Source organism: Natator depressus, chromosome 8 (genome assembly GCF_965152275.1).
Source record: "Natator depressus isolate rNatDep1 chromosome 8, rNatDep2.hap1, whole genome shotgun sequence".
Classification (NCBI taxonomy): domain Eukaryota; kingdom Metazoa; phylum Chordata; order Testudines; family Cheloniidae; genus Natator; species Natator depressus.
In genome coordinates, this window is record NC_134241.1 from 339,237 (window position 1) to 358,257 (window position 19,021).

Below are 19,021 nucleotides of genomic sequence, written 5' to 3' on the forward strand. Positions count from 1 at the left end.
CAGCACCCTGTGGAACCATAGACAGGATTACAGTGGATTTTTGCAGTGCCCAGTGGAGTTCCTGACCCACATGGTGTTCTGGCTGGAGAGTGAGTCCCCAGCCAGACCCAATCATGCAAGAGCCCCTATTGAGTTAGCAAGTGCCCAGCCCCTGCCCAATGAGTAGATGCATTTCCTTGCTGCCACCTGAATGATAACATTGTAATCAGAGAGGAAAATATAGTGCACACACTAAAATAGTATCAAACACATACCTTTCCCCTAGCTCCTCTGTTCTGGTCTCTTTTCACTCCCCCCTACCTTAGTCTGCGCAAACCACACAATTAGACACTTTTTGTGTCCTCCTCCCGTGCATCTCCAAGCCTTTGTGGAGTCCTCACTGACCTAGTGCATCATCTCTGAACACTCCCCAACTGGACTAGAATAATAGAATATCAGTGTTGGAAGGGACCTCAGGAGATCATCTAGTCCAACCCCCTTCTTAAAGCAGGACCAATCCCCAATTAAATCATCCAACAGATTTTTGCCCCATATCCTTAAATGGCCCCCTCAAGTATTGAACTCACAACCCTGGGTTTGGCAGGCCAATGCTCAAACCACCGAGTTATTTCCTCCCCGGGCCCCTTCTCCAAATCCCACAGGGCCAATTCAGTCAAGGTGGAAGTGGCTTATTCCCGTTGACAAGAAGGGGTGAATATCAACAGAGGGGAAACTGAATTGGCCTCGTAAGCACTACAAAAAGTAATTTTCTCTCTGTTGAGATTCACCCCTTCTTGTCAACTGCTGGGAATAGGCCACTTCCACCTTGACTGAATTGGCCCTGTTAGCACTGCCCTCCCCCCCCGCCCTTGGTAAGGCAACTCCCATCTTTTCATGTGCTGTAATATATACACCTGCCTACTGTATTTTCCACTCCATGCATCTGATGGAAGTGGGTTTTTGCCCATGAAAGTTTATGTCCAAATAAATGTGTTAGTCTCTAAGGTGCCACAAGGACACCTGGTTGTTTTTGCTGATGCAGACTAACATGGCTACCCCTCTGAAACCTGTCTCTTTTTTCAGTTAACTTCTGTTAGGCATCTGACAGCACTTTGGGTATAATCAGTCACATTGTTTTCTCCTCTTGTTCATGTCTCACATTCCTCTGCAAATAGAGCTGCTACAGCAGAGAGGGAAAAACACTTTAAAATATAGGAGAATAACTGAAAAACAAAAAAAATATCAGCAGGGGTCCTTGGGGGCAGGTGTGTGTGTGGAGAAGTGACAGACACTCAACCTAGAGCATCTAAGGGGCAGGTTTGGGGGTGTTAGGAGGGATGCACTCAAGTGAGGGGCCCTTGGGGAAAGGTGCGTGTGTGGGCTGAGGAGATACACTCAAAGCAGAGAGCCTCAGGAGGTGTTGGGAGAACACACTTGGCTTTGTTTTAAAGTTTCTAGACCTTATGGCTGTGAAGAAAGCCTTCCAAACATGACTGAATTATGGGCTGACAATTGGATTGGGGCCAAGGCTGCAGCCAACAGTTGGCAGATGTGAATTTAGTGATGGGTTAACTCCTAAGCACAACAGCAGACTATCAATGCCATTAACTATTTCACTGCTAATCACTTTAGCAGAAACATCTTGTGATGCTGGATGCAGTAGCAAATCTGAGGCACTTACCACCATCACATCAGTGGGGCACAAGTCATGGACTAATAGTTGGCCACATGTAAAACTGATGGCGGGAAGTATGTGTAAGAAGTGTGCTGTTCTTTGTCATGAAACCCTGCTGTCCCAGCCTCCCTCCTCTCCCAGCCTCCCTCCTCATGATCCATGTCTGAGCCTAGTGAGCAACTGAGCTAGCATCTTCTCCTGGTATCTTCTTCCCCCTTTTACTGATCCTCAGGCAGGATAAAAATTGATTTCCCCCCCCCCCTTAAAAAAAAGTATATTAAATACATTTTCTTTTTAAAAATCAAACCTGTTTAAAATTAAATTTGAAATTATGGCAACTTCTTAAGGCCTAAACTCCCCACATTCCATTAAAATCACTTACATGAAAAATATGCTGCAACAGGGAGCCCTCCTCAAATTTTAATGAGTCAGAGGGTGTTACTTCTTTAATTAAACACCAAATCAGTAGGAAACATTAACTTTTGAGGTCAACTCAAGTGTTATAAATATGCCACAACATCGTGAGCTGCATTAGGTAAGTATCTATATTATTGTCAGTCTTTACAATAGAAGGAATGGTGGTAGTCACATTTTTCCCAAATGGAAGTACTTTCAGTTTCTGTTGTGCAGAAAAGCTTTTGCCTTAATTACTTTTCGTTTCAGTTTAGGTAGCAGATGGAGAGACTGTTTTCTTCAGTTTGACTAGTTCAAAGTTGAGAAACCAAATGGAAGTTGAAAAAGCAGGAAAGCTTGTTTTCCTCTTCTAGTCTGTGAATAAAAAACAGGTGGGAAAGGAGATCTACTAATTTTAAGAAGTTGAAGGATATGGGGCCAGATTGTCAGAGGTATTTAGGCACCTAAAGTTGTAGACTACTTGATGTAGATACAGGTACTTTTGGGTGCCTAAGCAGGTTGTGCAACTAATCCCTATGGATTTCAATGGAGTTAGGCACCTAATCCCAATATGCACTTTTCTGCAACTAAATACTTTTGAGAATCTGGTCTGTGGTGATTAGAAACAATCAGCTCACTAAGCACAGTTAATAATTCCTTTGTTTAATATATTTAAAAAACATACTGATGTAACATGTTTTGATAAACTTACTTTATGTCTCCAGCACATTTAAGATGGTTTTATTTAGCAAATAAAAACAATTTTAAAATGCCGTTTTGAGAATTTTTAATTGAATTCCAATTTCCATCCTAATGTAGCTTAACACAGATCACAAGTAGAAAGTCATCATCTAGTAAATAAGAATTATGTCACTCACCATTTTCTAACACTCTGAAATTGGGGGACACAGTGTATTCGGGGGAGAGGGGGGGTGGGGCGTGAGAAGCATTAGGAAAAAAATACTGCACACATTTTGCCCACACCAATGAATAACTAGTAAAGTTGATTCCTCCAGATCAGGGGTTCTCAAATTGTGGGTTGGGACCCCAAAGTGGGACCGAGCCCTGCCAAGGCTGGTGTTGGCCCTGGGCTGCAGCAAGTCTGAAGCCCAAGCCCCACCACCCAGGGCGGAAGTTATATGCCCCCCACCCAGGGCAGAAGCCCTTGGACTTCATCTCTCCCTCCCCCCCCCCCCAGCCTGGGCAGCAGGGCTCAGGGGGGCTCAGCCTTCAGTCCCCCCTTGTGGGGTCATGTAGCAATTTTTGTTGTCAGAAGGGGGTCACGGTGAAATGAAGTTTGAGAACCGCTGCCCCAGACATATCAGGTCTTCAGAAGGTGCTGTGCATTTTGATGGATTTCTGTTAAATTTGCATAACATTATACGAAGTAGTTGCTAATCTGTACGTTAATCTGTTTGCTACAACACAGTGTGCACATTTAATTGTAAGCATCTACCACAATCACAGTTTTCCTTTTGCTCTTATTACTATGGATTGTTGGCTCATTCATGCAACAGGAAAAAAAACAAGTGAAAAACAAAAAAGCCTGTTTGAATCAATGCCTTACTGTTTTTAATATTTAGTGAGAATTGCATGTTGATATTTTTTTAATCGGTATATGACTTGTGTGGTGGGGGGGGGGAGTGTAAACTACTGCAGACACAAAGAAGGGGGCGGTGATCAGAAGTTTGAAAACTGTTCTAACAATAAAAAATGTAAAAATTAAGAATCCAAATGAATGTATGTTGATCTACATAATTGCTTAAATAAATGTGTATAGATATAGTGTATCCTCCTGGTCGGCACAAAGTAGTATCAAATTTAGCAAGAAGTTTATATTGAGTTGCAATTCTACATATCAACCAATCTGAATGAACCGCTCTTTAGAAAATAACTAAAAGTACAAATGCAAAACAAGATTAAAATCAATTATTTAAAGTTTCCTGCTTGCTGACTTAACTCATTAATAAAATCAGTGATTTAATTCACTTTGATTTAAGTCAAGCCATCCTACTGATTGCCAATGGGTATTTCAGTGCAGGTTCAACACAGCAGGGTGCAAAACACGGGAGCTCAGAGGGAGGAGGAGGGACAGGGACAGGGTCTGGGGAGAGAGAAGATTTGCTAATGTAAATCTTAGGTTCAGGACTGGACAAGCAGGGAGGAACTACCACACAATTTCCCTTTGGAAAATTACTCTGCAGCAAGGTAAGGTTTGGAAGCAAAACAGATTTGCTGATGCAAGAGAGGCAGGGCCGGTGCAAGGAGGTTTTGCGCCCTAGGCAAAAGAAACTTCCACCTTGCGCCGCCCCATCCCCTCAGCCCAGGGAGCCCCCCCTGCAGCAGCTCCCCGCCCCAGCTCACCTCTGCTCTGCCTCCTCCCCGAGCATGCCGCCGCTTCTCCCGCCTCCCAGGCTTGCGGCGCCAATCAGCTGTTTGGTCGCACAAGCCTGGGAGGGAGAGAAGCAGAGCAGGGCGGTGCTCAGGGGAGGAGGCAGAGCAGAGATGAGCTGGGGCAGGGAGAGGTTCCCCTGTGCGCCGCCACCCCCCCATTACTTGCTCCCCGCACCCCCCGGTCCCAGCTTACCTCTGCTCCACCGCCGCCCCCAACCACTTGGCACCCTAGGCGACCGCCTAGTTTGCCTAGTGGTTGCACCGGCCCTGAAGAGAGGGGTCAAGAACTTCAAGCCCTCCTTAGTCCCAAATACATTTTCAAGTTAAACTACCCAAGCAGAGTGAAATTCCAAACAACAACTTCTGCTTCTTTCCCCAGACAGGAAGAAGAGCTCCGTGTAGCTCGAAAGCTTGTACCTTCCACCAACAGAAGTTGGTCCAATAAAAAGGTATTCCCTCACTTACCTTGCCTCTCTCAAATAGCAACTTGTAAGTTTCAACATGCTGCTATTGCAATGCTCAAGCAACTCATGCATTACTCCAGCGCTCAAGCAGCTACTCCAGCGCTTCCGCCTCTCTTCTCCCGTGCCCACATCCCCCTCACCCTTCAGGAGCAGAGATCCAAAGCAGGCGCCAGAGTTATGCCCAGAGGCCAATGATCCCAAAGGAGCAACTGTGGGGTTAAGTAGCAGAGATTTCTCCCCACCCCCAAACAAAAAAAGTTTTCTCTGAGCATAAGACCACAGGTGAGATTTCAGGCATAATGAATTTGTTTGGGTTAATATTTTGAGGGTTGGAAGAGGAGACAAAAAACAGGCTTATTACAAAAAAGTTAGTAACATGCTGAACTATGGAAAATCATAGAAATGTAGGTCTGGAAGGGACCTCGACAGGCCATCTAGTTCACTCCTTAAGCATTATCTAGACCAATGTTTCTCAACCTTTTTGATACCATGGATTAGTTTGCTGCCTTCCTAAACTGTGTCAGGGAGATTGCAAGGACCCCTGGGGCCAGTCCACGGACTGCTTGTTGAGAAACACTGATCTAGACCAGTGGTTCCCAAACTGGGGTTTGTGAACCCCTGGGGTTTTGCAAAATGTTACAGGGGGTTCTCGGGGAAAAATTCCCTAATGGTGGACAGAGCTGTCCCTAGGGATCCCGGGCAGCATGGGGCCAGCAGCCCAGAGTCCCTGGACTTCCAAGAGCTAAGCAGATCAAAGCAAGCATATCCATCACACTGAGGAGATTTAAACTTCAAGACTCTTTATAAGAAATAGAAGGGGAGGTGGATATTTTTTGCTGTTTTTAAAATTAAATAGGCAGCTAGTATTGTTTTTAAAATTATGAAGAACAAGTTTAAGCTTTGTTATAACGTGCGCTGTTTGCCTGGACTGCTCAAGACCTGAATGCTTGTGTAGGAGGAACTCTTTGAGTTGGCTTCTGAAATCCCTTCCTGCTGTTTCACATCTGATACTCCCTGATGAAACATAGGAGCCTTGTCTTATAACAGGCTTATTCAAAGTGATACAAGCTACGAAAGAGATCTTGGAAGAGTGTTGCTGTTTTCATAATGTAATAAAAATACTGTAATGATAAATAATTAATAATAAATAGCATGTAATAAGCATGTCAAAAAGAAATTTTATATTTCCAAGATCACTACTTTTATAATTTATACTCAGGTAAAGGAGAAAATCCCTGGAAATGTTCATTTTTAGGAGGGGATTCGTGAGACTTGATATTTCAGTGAAAGGGGTTCACAGGTTGTTAAAGTTTGGGACCCACTGATCTAGACCATTCCTGACAGATGTTTGTCTAACCTGTTCTTAAAAGCCTCCAGTTACAGAGATTCCACAACCTCCCTAGGTAATTTGTTCCAGTGCTATTCACTCTTACAGCTAGGAAGTTTTTCCTAATGTCTAACCTAGACCTCTCTTACTGCAATTTAAGCCCATTGCCTCTTGTCCTGTTCTCAGTAGTTAAGGAGAACAATTTATCACCCTCCTCTTTTAAACGCCCTTTCTTACATACCTGAAGATTGTTATCACTTCTCCAGACTAAACAAACCCAATTTTTTTCAGTCTTCCCTCATAGGTCATGTTTTCTAGACCTTTGATCATTTTTTATTGCTCTTCTCTGGACTTTCTCCAATTTGTCCACATCTTCCTGAAATGTGGTGCTCAGAACAGGACACAATACTCCAGTTGAGGCCTTATCAGTGTGGAGTAGAGTGGAAGAATTACTTCGTGTTGCTTACAACATTCCTGCTAATACAGTGGAAGATACTTTCTCATAACAACTTGCCTTTCAGCCTAAGGGATCCCAAAGACCTCTACAAAAGAGAAAAAGATGAACACCTCCCAAGGCTTGCTGCCCACACAGCAGATGAGGACACTTCCATGACAGGAACAATAGTCTCAATAAGAGCGCAAGCAGCGCTGCACAAGAGTTTAGGGCTGAAGTGAATTGGAATGCTGTATCCTACCAAAACTGCATGGAGAATTTAGAGGGCAGAATGCGATTACCTGAGCTAGGGCCACAGGTTAAGCCCACAAATGCTTGGCGCTGTTTAGTGACCACAGGTCACACAGGCTCCAACTTTATAGCTAGCCTGAAAGCTGGCAAATCTTGCAGCACAGCGTCCACTGACACCACCCTGGGACCTTGGTTCAGTACAAATGCAGAATGTGGACCCTACCTCCCACAACTAAAAATAATCTTGATATTTCCAACATGGACTAAACCTGCAAGGTTGAGGCAGAGAAACATCTTTACAGGCTGACTTGAAGAATGTGCATTTCAGCTCTTCCGGACTCTGTTTCTGCGGTCGCTCTGCAATCATGACTTCTGGAGGCCTGGCACCAACACAACCTTAGAGCCCCCACCTCCTACCTCCTGCTATCTTTCCTCCTCCTCCAACAAGTCCAGTCTTGTTCAAGGGCCATCATGCTGCTACTGTACCTACTGAACTACCATCTTCATCCCTGGCTAGACACCTCTCACTCCATCCCCACCAACCCTATAACACAAACAGACACATTAGCAACATCAGGCACAGCCCCAAGGTCAGAGAATCTGCTTGTGCACCCCAGGCTTGCTACTTAGAGCCGAGGGAGCAAATACTGTGCTCTAAGTCTCCTTGAATGAAACTAGCCCCAGACAGCCTGAAACAAGCTACTGATACTTATTTGAGCCACAGAATCACCTCACCCAGAATCATAGCCTTCCCAGGCTCAGAATACACTAGCTCATCACCATCCCATAAGGATCTGTTTCGTCACTTTTGGGGGGCTCAGACAAAGGTTTTTGCTTGCCTCACTGAGCTCTAGCTGCTTCCATCACCCTATCCAATGAAGGCTTCTTTCCTTCAGCCCCCACATCCCAGGCACACTTAATGAGCCCAGCCTCTATAGCTAGCCCTCATCTTCCTCCTGTAATCCCAGGACCAATCAAGTTGCAGGTCGAGCTTCTGGTTTCTGCACCAACCAAATGAACCATTCTCCCTCCTTAGCAGTTGGAATATCACCTCCTTTCCCCAACCCTGAAGCAACTTTGGTAAACAAACTCACCACCCCGAGCTTAGGGCAGTGGGTGGAATTAGCAATCTTATTGGGACCCAATAAACATTCTGCCCTTTCAGTAATGAAAATAACTAATGGACAGGTTGCACAGTGCTGTGGCTGTAGCTACAGCATAGGGCCCCTGAGGTCTAGTCCCAGTTCTGCCACAGGCTCCCTGTATTATCTTGGGCAAGGCATGTCAGCTCTTTCTGCCCCAGACATGCCTAAGGGAAACTTAATCCACTAACATTAGTAAAGCACATTAAGCTCCTCTGGCGGGTGCCATTAGAGAGAGAAAAGCGTTATTTATACAAGGGGTTCTCAGCCTCTCTTTCTGAGGCCCCCACCTCCCAACCTGCTATAAAACTTCACAGCCCATCTGTGCCACAACTGTTTTCTGCATATAAACGAGAAAGTTACTCACCTTGCAGTAACTGAGGTTCTTCGAGATGTGTCCCTGTGGGTGTTCCACTCCAGGTAACAGTGCCGGGACGCACCATCACCTGGAGTGGAGCACCCACAGGGACAGCACTCAAAGAAGCAGCCAAGGCTGCCTTGGGTCTCATGCCACGGGGGCACCACAAAGCTAAGTTGCTCAGGCTTCAACTTCAGCCCATGGTGGTGAGGCTCGGGGGCCCCGGCTGCAATCCCATGCAGCGGGGCTTTGCCTTTCTGCCCTGGGCCCTAGAAAGTCTGATGCCAGCCATGCTTGGTGGACACCCTGAAACCTGCTCATGGCCCCCCAGGGCCCCTGGTTGAGAACCAATGATTTATACAATTTAATCTCATCGGGGTGCAAACTCCAGGATCCACATGGGGCAAAGCCAGCAACAGGCAGCAGCTCCTCACTTACTACCAGAAGCCAGATGCAGCGCCCCTTGCAACTTCAGTTAGTGACCACCACCACAGAGCAGGCTGACTTGGTTTAAGGCATCTCTCTGTGTGCGAGAGGAGGAAGCCAACAGCACCTAGCTTCCAGAGGGTTTTCCAACACACAACATCCAGCAGCAAGAGGGAATTGATCTGCCTAATCTAACGCAAGCTACAGCGGGAAGCACACCAAGGCTGCGAGCAGAGAAATCTCCAAAGCTGAAAGCAAAACTAAACAGCCAACCTAACCCTATGGGCCTTTATGCTGCTTCCTAGTAAAAAGGAGCCAACTGCTCTGATCCCTTTGCCACCTGCATCAGCTGTCCTGGGAGTGGGCAACTTCCATTCTCAGCCTAAACCCTTTCAAGTCAACTCACCCCCCTTCATCCAGGACGCTGCTGGGCCCAGTCAAACCTCAACCCAGGGAAACGATGTGCTCCCCCCTGAGCTGCTCCAAGCATACCAAGTGCCAACTGATCCCACAGCCGGTCACATAAGCAGAAAGAGGGACAGAGACTCACAGGCTACAGTGCCAGGCACCCTGGCGATGAGGGGAGGTCTCCCCGCAGGGCCTGAGAAAATCAAACAGACACTGAAGCAGAGCAAGGTCCCCCAACGTCAGCAGCCCATCCAGCCCAGTCATTCCCCCGCAATGGCAATACTAGACCAGCACAGAAGGTGCCAGCAGCCTCAGGCCCCCTTGCCCCCAGCACTGACCCAGAGCAGCACGTGGGGGACATCAGCCCAGCCTTCCCCTGCTGCCCCAGCGCAGGCTGATACTTGTGTCTGAAAGTGGCAGGAGGCTGCTAGCTGGGGTGAGGAGACAGGGGGCTGCCAGCAGAGAGGGCGGGGAGGTGCAGCTGGGGCCCTAGAAGAGGCAGGGGCCCCAGCGCTCAAGGCGCCCCGCCGCCCCCAGTTGTTTCTGGGCTGTGGGACCGGACAGGCTGCCCCACGTCACAGACCGAGGGAGCCAGGCGGGACCCGCCACTCCGGGTGGCTCCGCTCCGAGCCAGCGCCGGGCCCACCCGCCACGCGCCCACTGAGGCCAAGCCGGAGTCACCAACCGGGATCTGGCGCGGCCCCACCTCGGGGCTCCCCCCGCACCCAGCTCAGCCCCAGCGCCTCCCCCTTCAGACTGTACCGTGCAGCAAAGGACGACAGGAATTGTAGTCAAGGGGCGGCATCCGAGCGGCCCCCCCACCAACCCCCTTCGATCCCTCCCAAAGTCACCCTCCCCCCAGACTTGCCCGCATATCCCCCCTCCCCCCCCCCGATAACCTCACACAAAACCAGCCTCCCCCCGCCCCCAGGGAGGAGGGAGTAACAACACGAGGGGGGCAGAGTCTCCTTTCAGTGGATCCCCTTCAGCAGCACCGCCAGCTGCCCCCGTCCAACTTGGGGTGGGAGGGAGGCAGCAGGAGAGGCCCCTTAACACACTGTAGCCAGCACCAGGAAGAGGGGTACTCAGCCCCCAAAGAAACCTGTTGTAAGGGCAGGATGTGCGGGAAACATCACCTGTTCCCATGGTGGGGTCACAGGCAGGGCATGTGACTTTACAGCAGGACCCCGAGAAGGGAGTGAAGTTTTCCCTCTAGCCCAGATCTGCACAGGCCACACCCTCTTTGCCCAGATTCCACCTGCCCTGGATTTCCAAGCCTCGGAGTCCTTTCCCACCGCTGAAGGAAAGTGCTAGGTGGTTACTAGAGCATGGCCTGGCCAGAGCCTCCTGACTGGCTCATCATATTCAATTGTGGAGGGGTTGGATAGTGCAGATCTCCAGGATCCTGTTCATGGTAAATATTTAATCATCTTCACCTCCAACCAATGGCAAGAAGGGCAGCAGCAACCCCTAAGGAGACATTAACCCTGTGGCAAGGCAAATTTCCTCCCTTAAGACTCATGGTTTCCTTGTGCCTTTTGTTGTCTCCCCTCTCCCATAACTTCTCCTCTGGGCTGGGCCTGAAACTGCTGCCAAGAATTTCCCCTCCTCGCTACTCAATGCGCAGAAGGACATCCTTACTTAGCTTGTGGAGTGCCCACACTGCGGGAAGGGTCACAACTCCCCATTATTTGAGTCCTCATGAATTGCCAAAGCCTCCCTGAACCTGCCTGTGGTGAGCAGAGCCCCAGAGGCCTACAGACAGAAAAAGAACCCAGCCAGCAGCTATTATAGAGTCTTTGGGGAAATTTTATTGACCTCAGTTTCCATTTTTCCAACCCCTTCTATATAGCTTTCCCTTGAACACAGGAGACCAAACAGATTCCTGAAGGGAAGCAGAAAGAATTGGTCCTATGTGTGCTGACATTCACTGCAATGCCTGGGGTTACAGGTACTGAGATGACAGAAAGCTCTCTCTACAACGTTGGAGGTTGGGTTGTGGGAGGAGATACAAACCCAGCAGCTACCTCTCTGTTTGTGCATTGTGTAAGGGGTCTGATGCTCAGCTCCAAGCCTGAACACTAACACCAAGCCCCCTTTCTGTCCCAGGGGCAAGCTTCAGGATAATTTAATGTCCTCCATGAGCTCAGGAGATCCTTGCAGCTGGGCTTGTATGTAACTTGATGCCTGAGCTCTTCCCACGCCTCAGAAATGACAGTGTTTGGGGCAACAAATGCACTGGACTCTCCTTATAGCTCCATCCAGGAGCAGTATGGGCAGGTGTGCACATTTCCTAGGAAGGGCAGCAAGTTTGAGTGGATCTGGGGCAGCCATGGAGAGGAGCAGCCAGGAAATGACAGGCCAGCCAACTGTGAAAACAGGACAGAAGACAAAGAAATAGGAAGGAAAGAAAACGAACCTGATGTGAGATGCACACACCCGCAATCCGAAGCATGACAGTGTCCCCCTGGAGAGGACACTGAGCCCTGAGGATCCTTTCCCCTCTATTCTCCCCTTCCCCAGGACAATGATCAACAATACTTTCTGCATCAGAGTGGGTCCAGAGGAAGGTACAAGACTTCCAGACTGCACCTCACAGACAATACCCCCTCCTGACAAGCTGGTGATCACCCTGTGCCACGTACTCCTGTGCTCGCAATGAACCATTAAATAGCATTCCCTACTGCTGCCCTAAGTCCCTGTCACCAGCAGGAACAGGAGAAAGCAAGCCCAATCAAAGCCCAAATACCTGTCCGCCCAGTGATTCTCCTGGCAGATTTTCAAGAGGCCTCAGGGCACCAGGCCAGTCTTCTGAGAAGCCGCACAAAGAGTTTGTCTCCATCATTCCTGAGAGAGTCACCAGCTCCTGCCTTGCAAACAAACAGCAATTTAAATCACACTGACTCAGTCAGTGAAAAGGAGCAGCAGGTAACTGGGTGCACCGGTCATCACATGAACCAGTGCTGTCATCCCACTCCATGCTTCAAACCTAGGAAAAATCATCAGGCCCTTCATCCCCTTGTGTCCAGACTGGGAGGGGTATGCATGACTCCTCTCCAGGGAGCACTGATGGAAGAGACAGGAGATGCTGGACCTAGTCCTTGCTCTCTCATCAAACCCAGCAATTGGAGTCCCAGTCCCCTGGGCTTTTCTCCCCAATGCCCACCATGCAGCTGGGGAAGAGGGCAACGCAGGCACACATCACATACAACACGGAGAAGCATTTTCCGGAACACTGGGGAATTTATACTATACTCACCACTGGGACATTTGAGCACCTGGTAGGATTTGCTTGCATCAATCCCTCCCTTCTATAGTATAAGGCTCCTGATACCTACCTCTCAGTGCCATAGAGTGCCAAGCTTCACAGGCTCCCAGGCATGTTAACATACCGTTCACTCCAGCTACCTGCTGCCTAGGGCAGCTCAGTGTAATGGCCACTATATCCAGAGATATCCTAGGAAGCGCTGGGAAGGACACCCATTGATTTGGGGGATCCTCCACATTTCATGTTGCTAGGCTTCTGCCACTTCCTCCTCCCAGAAGAGTTTCTCCCCTACAAGACTCTAGAGGAGCCACGGGCAACTGGAAGACACTTTCCTTGGAAGTCCTTGTCCACACAGGAGAGGATGCTGGGTGGGCGGGTCCCAGGCATGCAATGCCCGTCTCCACAGCTTGACTTGCATGTCCCAGGACCGGCGGCTATATTTCTTGTACTTATTTGGAGTTTGGGGGTGAATCCCTGGCTGCCGAGCGGCCCTGGGAATGAAGCATAACATGTATTAGTGACCAGGTGCTTCCGTTAAACATTCCTCACCCCAGCATCAGGACCACCCTAACCCAGCAGGAGCAAACACTAATAGGTCCCCAATAGGATGTAGGAAGCACACTCCAAAGGCTTCTGAATATGCCAAGTTTCTGCAACTTTTGGAAGGAGGCAGGAACAGGAAGTTGCCTTTAGGCAGGATCAGAAGGAAGGAAGTCACTTTACATCAGTTTCAAGTATCTCTTCAGTTGGTGGGGGAGTCTGAACCAGTAGACTTATATGGGAAGTGGAGGTGAAAGCCAGGGACCACCTCACTTGGGGACCTGTTGTCGGAAGTGCTGGTAGCCAACAGTATTCTTCCCATAGTCTATCTGCTTCTGTCTCCTCTGCAGGATGGTATCGTCTGTCTCAGTATCAGATCTAGTGAAGAGACACAGAAGTCAGCCCTGGACAAGCCACATGGTCAGCATGCATCCAACACACCTCAATCCTGAGCTGGCTCCTCTTGCTAGGCCTGGCCTTGTGCCAATTCCCACGCTGACTGTCTTAACTCCAGGGGAGAAGGGCTTTGATGACAAGGGCCTGTCCCAAGGAAAAGAAAGTTCGTTGCACGATAAACTTGCTTGTGTCACAGCCAGGTGTGACCCACTGCATCCAGACTGTTTGGTCCTGGGAAGCAGAACTAAAGCTGCATTGCCCAGTTATCATAGAGGTACAGAGGATCCAGCTCAGCTTCTGGGACAGTTTATTCCTTTGAAACTCAGAACTGAAGCACTAAGACCTGTCAGCCCTCTCCTGAGAGGGCAACAGGATTACTCCAGGCCAGCTCTGGGGTCTGTTGATGGAAGCCCAGGATGCATGATCAAGGCAGCCAGTCATATTCTAAGATTGTGTGTATTGCAGTGGTACTCTTAGTCCCCCACTCAGAATCAGAGCCCCATTGTGCTGCATGTTATATAGACACAGAGAGACAGTCCTTGCCCCAGAGTTTACAAAGGAGGGGGAAGGAAAACAGTCAAATAGATACAAATATATATCTACCACACACAAAAATGCAGATGTATATATCTTTAGAAAAGTCAAATAGCCAACTGCCAATTAAGCTAAACCTTCATTAACTGGCAGGTTTCTATACTGTAACAAGTATCAGTGGCTGATCTATACACTCCTCCTATCAGGCCAAGGACATAAGAACAAGTCAAGGGGTGTCATCCCATCCCCAAATACCCATTGCCATCAGCAGTGATCCCTTCAGCCTCATCTACAAAAGAGAAAATGGCGACTCAGGAAAATGCTTGAATGTAACACCTTCTTCCGATCTTATTTTCTGTTTATCTTTTAGACTAAGCTTCTTCGTGTGGTGGACTTTATGTTTTATACAGGGTCAAGAAGTGTCAGTGCTTAGTAAATAGGATGACATCTTAACTGTCAGAGTAAAAAATATAGGACAACTAAGCAATGTGACAAAACTAAATCTATAGCCCCACATCTTACCATAGCTTCACATACTCTCTCAGGACTGCTGAGTGTCTACAAGACCACTGGGAGATTAAACCCAAGAGTTCCACTCTGCAACAGCAACACTTCTACTGGGATATGTAGTGCCACTTTCCACAGAGCAACAATGGGAATTCTGGGCAAGGAAGGAGACTGGGAGAAGAGGGGTATCTGAACCAGGTCGTGCTGGTGGGAAAATGGCACTATATGAGAAAGAGAGCATAGACTCAATGAAGTAAAAATCTTAAATGAACCAAAGTGTACCATAGAATCTCTATGGGTAGTAATTCTATGCTCTAATAATAAGAAAATAGCAGTAGGGATATATTACCGACCACCTGACCAGGATGATGATAGTGACTGAAATGCTCAGGGAGATTAGAGAGGCTATTAAAATAAAAAACTCAATAATAATGGGGCATTTCAACTATCCCCACATTGACTGGATACATGTTCCTTCAGGACGGGATGCAGAGATAAAGTTTCTTGACACCGTAAATGACTGCTTCTTGGAGCAGCTAGTCCTGGAACCCACAAGGAGAAGCAATTCTTGATTTAGTTCTAAGTGGAGCACAGGATCTGGTCCAAGAGGTGAATATAGCTGGACTGCTTGGTAATAGTGAGCATAATATAATTAAATTTAACATCCCTCTGGCGGGAAAACACCATAGCAGCCCAACACCGCAGCATTTAATTTCAGAAAAGGGGGACTACATGAAAATGAGGAGGTTAGTTAAACAGAAATTAAAAGGTACAGTGCCAAAAGTGAAATCCCTGCAAGCTGCATGGAAACTTTTTAGAGACACCATAATAGAGACTCAACTTAAATGTGTATCCCAAATTAAAACACAAAGTAAGAGAACCAAAAAAGTGCCACTGTGGCTAAACAAAGCAAAAGAAGCAGTGAGAGGCAAAAAGTCATCCTTTAAAAAGTGGAAGTTAAATCCTAGTGAGGAAAATAGAAAGGAACATAAACTCTAGCAAATGAGGTGTAAAAATATAATTAGGAAGGCCAAAAAAGTATTTGAATAACAGCTAGCCAAAGACTCAAAAAGTAATAGCAAAAAAATTTTTAAACACATCAGAAGCAGGAAGCCTGCTAAACACCCAGTAGGCCAATTGGATGATCAAGATGGAGTGGAAAATACAATAAGCAGGTATAAATATACAGCGCATGAAGAGATGAAAGTTGCCTTACCAAGTGGGGGGTCAGTGCTAACGAGGCCAATTCAATTACGGTGGATGTGGCCCATTCCCAACAGTTGACAAGAAGGGGTGAATATCAACAGAGGGGAAATTAATTATCAATTAAATAATATTTTAAAAGGTATTATTAATAATTTCCCCTCTGTTGATATTCATCCCTTCTTGTCAGCTGCTGGGAATGGGCCACATCCACCTTGATTGAATTTATTTATACACGTTTACTGTATTTTTCACTCCATACATCTGATGAAGTGGGTTATAGCCCACAAAAGCTTATGCCCAAATAAATTTGTTAGTCTCTAAAGTGCCACAAGGACTCCTTGTTGTTTTACCTGATACAGACTAACATGGCTACCCCTCTGAAACCTGGCTAAAAGATAGGAAACAAAGGGTAGGATAAATGGTCAGTTTTCAGAATGGAGAGGGGTAAATAGTGGTGAAGAGTTACAAAGGGAACTCACAAAAACGGGTGACTGGGCAACAAAATAGCAGATGAAATTCAGTGTTGATAAATGCAAAGTAATGGACATTGGAAAACATAATCCCAATTATACATAACCTGTGGTCTAAATTGGCTGTTACCACTCAAGAAAGATGTTGGAGTGACAGTGGATAGTTCTCTGAAAACATCCACTCAGTGTGCAGTGGCAGTCAAAAAAGCAAACAGAATGTTGGAAATCATTTTGGAGGGGGGTGAGGGGGTGAGAGAACCTGGATTTGTGCAGGAAATGGCCCACCTTGATTATCATACACATTGTGAAGAGAGTGGTCACTTTGGATGGGCTACTACCAGCAGGAGAGTTTGTGGGGGGGGGGGGGGCAGAGGGTGAGAAAACCTGGATTTGTGCTGGAAATGGCCCAACTTGATGATCACTTTAGATAAGCTATTACTAGCAGGAGAGTGGGGTGGGAGGAGGTATTGTTTCATGGTCTCTGTGTGTATATAATGTCTTCTGCAGCTTCCACAGTATGCATCCGATGAAGTGAGCTGTAGCTCACGAAAGCTCATGCTCAAATAAATTGGTTAGTCTCTAAGGTGCCACAAGTACTCCTTTTCTTTTTATTAAGAAAGGAATAGATGGTAAGACAGAAAAGATCATACTGCCTCTATATAAATCCATGGTACCCCTACATCTTGTATACTGCGTGCAGATGTGGTCGCCCCATCTCAAAAAGATATATTGGAATTAGGAAAAGTACAGAGAAGGGCAACAAAAATGATTAGGGGGATGGAGTGGTCCATATGACAAGAGATTAATAAAACTGGGACTATTCAGCTTGGAAAAGAGATGACTGCGGGGGGATATGATCGAGGTCTATAAAATCATGACTGGTGCGGAGAAAGTAAATAAGGAAGTGTTATTTACTCTTTGTCATAACATAAGGACTAGGGGTCACCAAATGAAATTAATAGATAGCAGGTTTAAAAACAAAAAAAAGGAAGTATTTTTTCACACAACACACAGTCAACCTGGGGAACTTCTTCCCAAAGGATGTTATGAAGCCCAAGACTATAACAGGGTTCAAAAAAGAACTAGATAAGTTTATGGAGGATAGGTGCATCAATGGCTATTAGACAGGATGGGAAGGATGGTGTCCCGATCCTCTGTCTACCAGAAGCTGGGAATTGGCTACAGGATGGATCACTTAATGATTATCTGTTCTGTTCATTCCCTCTGGGGTGCCTGGCATTGGCTGCTGTTGGAAGACAGGATACTGGGTTAGATGGACCTTTGGTCTGACCCAGTATGGCTGTTCTTATGCCCCCGGCCATCCAACTCACTCTTGGTGTGTTCCAGCACAAATTGCTCATTCTTCCTCCCATGCGCTCACTACATTAAACATCATCCGCTCCTTGAAACCACAGAAATAATCCTAAATAGAGACATGTGTCACCACCAGCTCCCTTTTCTCTTTGGGATCCTTGCCCCATTAATTATATGCTTTTTATCTCTAAGGCCAGAGTCAAATGTCTGTTAACTATGTATAATCTAGACAGAAAGCTTCTGCATATCATGTGTGTTTCCACCCACCTGTCTCTCTCACATAAAGACGCGGTTCCAGAGGCAGGCTCGTCACATCCGACAACAAGAGGGTCATGAAACAGAGAACTGTATGCCAGTTATGGAAGAAAATCAATTCTCCACCCTAGACAGAGCTCACAACCCTGCCCTACAAGGCAGCTAGCTCAGGGACCCATCCTACCCCTTGGCCCACAGAAAACACCAACTTCTGCAGCCAGTGCCTGCACGGGACAGAATTCTCTTTCCTAAGTTGCGTCAGCTAAAACGGAGCTTCCAAGAAGGTTCCACCCCAAGGGGGAGCAGCCAAAGGGCTCCGGGTGACAAAGCCTCCAAATTCGTTTGCCGGAGCCTAAAGGGAGCTGTCAGCCAAGCGAGACAGGGGCTAAAGAGCACCGCGTCCGGCAAGCCCTGTTCCTGCCCCTCTTGACCCTGACTGAAGCCCGGGAGCCACCGACAGGGAGCGGGGCCGCTTCGATCACCGAGGTTCAGGCGCGTTCGCTCTTTATGGGTATTTAGCGCCTCGCAGCCCCCGCCACGAACCAGGACCCGGCTGGCGAGCCGGGGCCCCGCTCCACAGAGCGCAGCAAGGGGCGTCTGCCAGGCTCGCAGAGTGCACCGCCCGCACTCCGGCACAGCGCGGGGAGGACCGCCGGGGAGCCGGGGCCGCCGGGGGGGGCGGGGCCGCCAGGGAGGCCCACGGGGGGGGGTCCGCCGGGGAGGGCCGCCGGGGGGGAGCCGTGGAGGGGGCGGGGACGCCCACGGGGGGGGGGCCGCCGGGGCAGCCAGGGAGCCGGGGAAGGGGCCGCCGGGGGGGGGCGGGGCCGCCGGGGCAGCCGGGGGGGCCCATGAGGGGGGGACGCCGGGGGGGGGCGGCTGCGCGGGCACAGGGCAGCGCGGGCTCGGGCTCGGCCCAGGTCACCCCCGGGACACGGGACCCACGCGCCCGCTACCTGCAGACCAGCGGCTCCCGGCCACCCAGCGCGCGGGACGCCGGCAGCATGGGCACTGGCGTGCGCGTGCGCAACAACACGTCACCAGGCAGGGCTTTGCCTGTCGAATAGGGGGGCCTCCCCCACACTACTAATTACAGAGCGCGCCCCCATGAATCACGTGCCCTCGGGGCGGTGATTGGCTTCACAGAGCCAATAAGCGCTAGATGTGGGCGGAACCCCTTCCATCCGTCCAATATCAAGAGCAAACGTCCCCCCTTCTCTCCCCCAATAGGCTCTCACTTCGTTTGAGTCACGCGGACATTACCCAATCAGAGAGCGGCTGTT

General features: G+C 48.4%; 1 protein-coding gene across 4 annotated transcripts; it reads right to left on the bottom strand.

Moving 5' to 3' along the window:
- Nucleotides 1–10,620: 10,620 nt before the first annotated feature.
- LOC141992694 (oocyte-specific histone RNA stem-loop-binding protein 2-like) lies at nucleotides 10,621–18,838 on the bottom strand. Of its 4 annotated transcripts, XM_074962029.1 has the most exons (7): nucleotides 18,695–18,838; nucleotides 17,754–17,831; nucleotides 13,501–13,599; nucleotides 13,333–13,437; nucleotides 12,848–13,010; nucleotides 12,001–12,117; nucleotides 10,621–11,620 (listed from the first exon to the last, which is right to left on the bottom strand). In XM_074962029.1, exons 1-7 carry the CDS (start codon nucleotides 18,742–18,744, stop codon nucleotides 11,501–11,503), a joined length of 732 nt encoding a protein of 243 aa, XP_074818130.1. In that variant the 5' UTR covers nucleotides 18,745–18,838; the 3' UTR covers nucleotides 10,621–11,500. The 4 variants fall into 4 exon arrangements, with proteins under 4 accessions (XP_074818130.1, XP_074818128.1, XP_074818127.1 ...); XM_074962027.1 differs by lacking the exon at nucleotides 13,501–13,599 and having other exon boundaries at nucleotides 10,624–11,620; nucleotides 18,695–18,837; XM_074962026.1 differs by lacking the exon at nucleotides 13,501–13,599 and having other exon boundaries at nucleotides 10,631–11,620; nucleotides 12,001–12,120; nucleotides 12,851–13,010; nucleotides 18,695–18,837.
- Between the last annotated feature and the right edge of the window lie 183 nt (nucleotides 18,839–19,021).

What these genes read in the sequence shown, in the direction of transcription:
- LOC141992694 (XM_074962029.1), bottom strand. Translation starts at nt 18,744, where the DNA reads ATGCTGCCGGCGTCCCGCGCGCTGGGTGGCCGGGAGCCGCTGGTCTGC. An exon ending in TTCCGACAACAGGTCCCCAA is followed by an intron (nt 13,011 to 13,332) that starts GTGAGGTGGTCC and finishes CTTCATTCCCAG; the next exon opens with GGCCGCTCGGCAGCCAGGGA. An exon ending in GACAAGGACTTCCAAGGAAA is followed by an intron (nt 12,118 to 12,847) that starts GTGTCTTCCAGT and finishes TTTGCAAGGCAG; the next exon opens with GAGCTGGTGACTCTCTCAGG.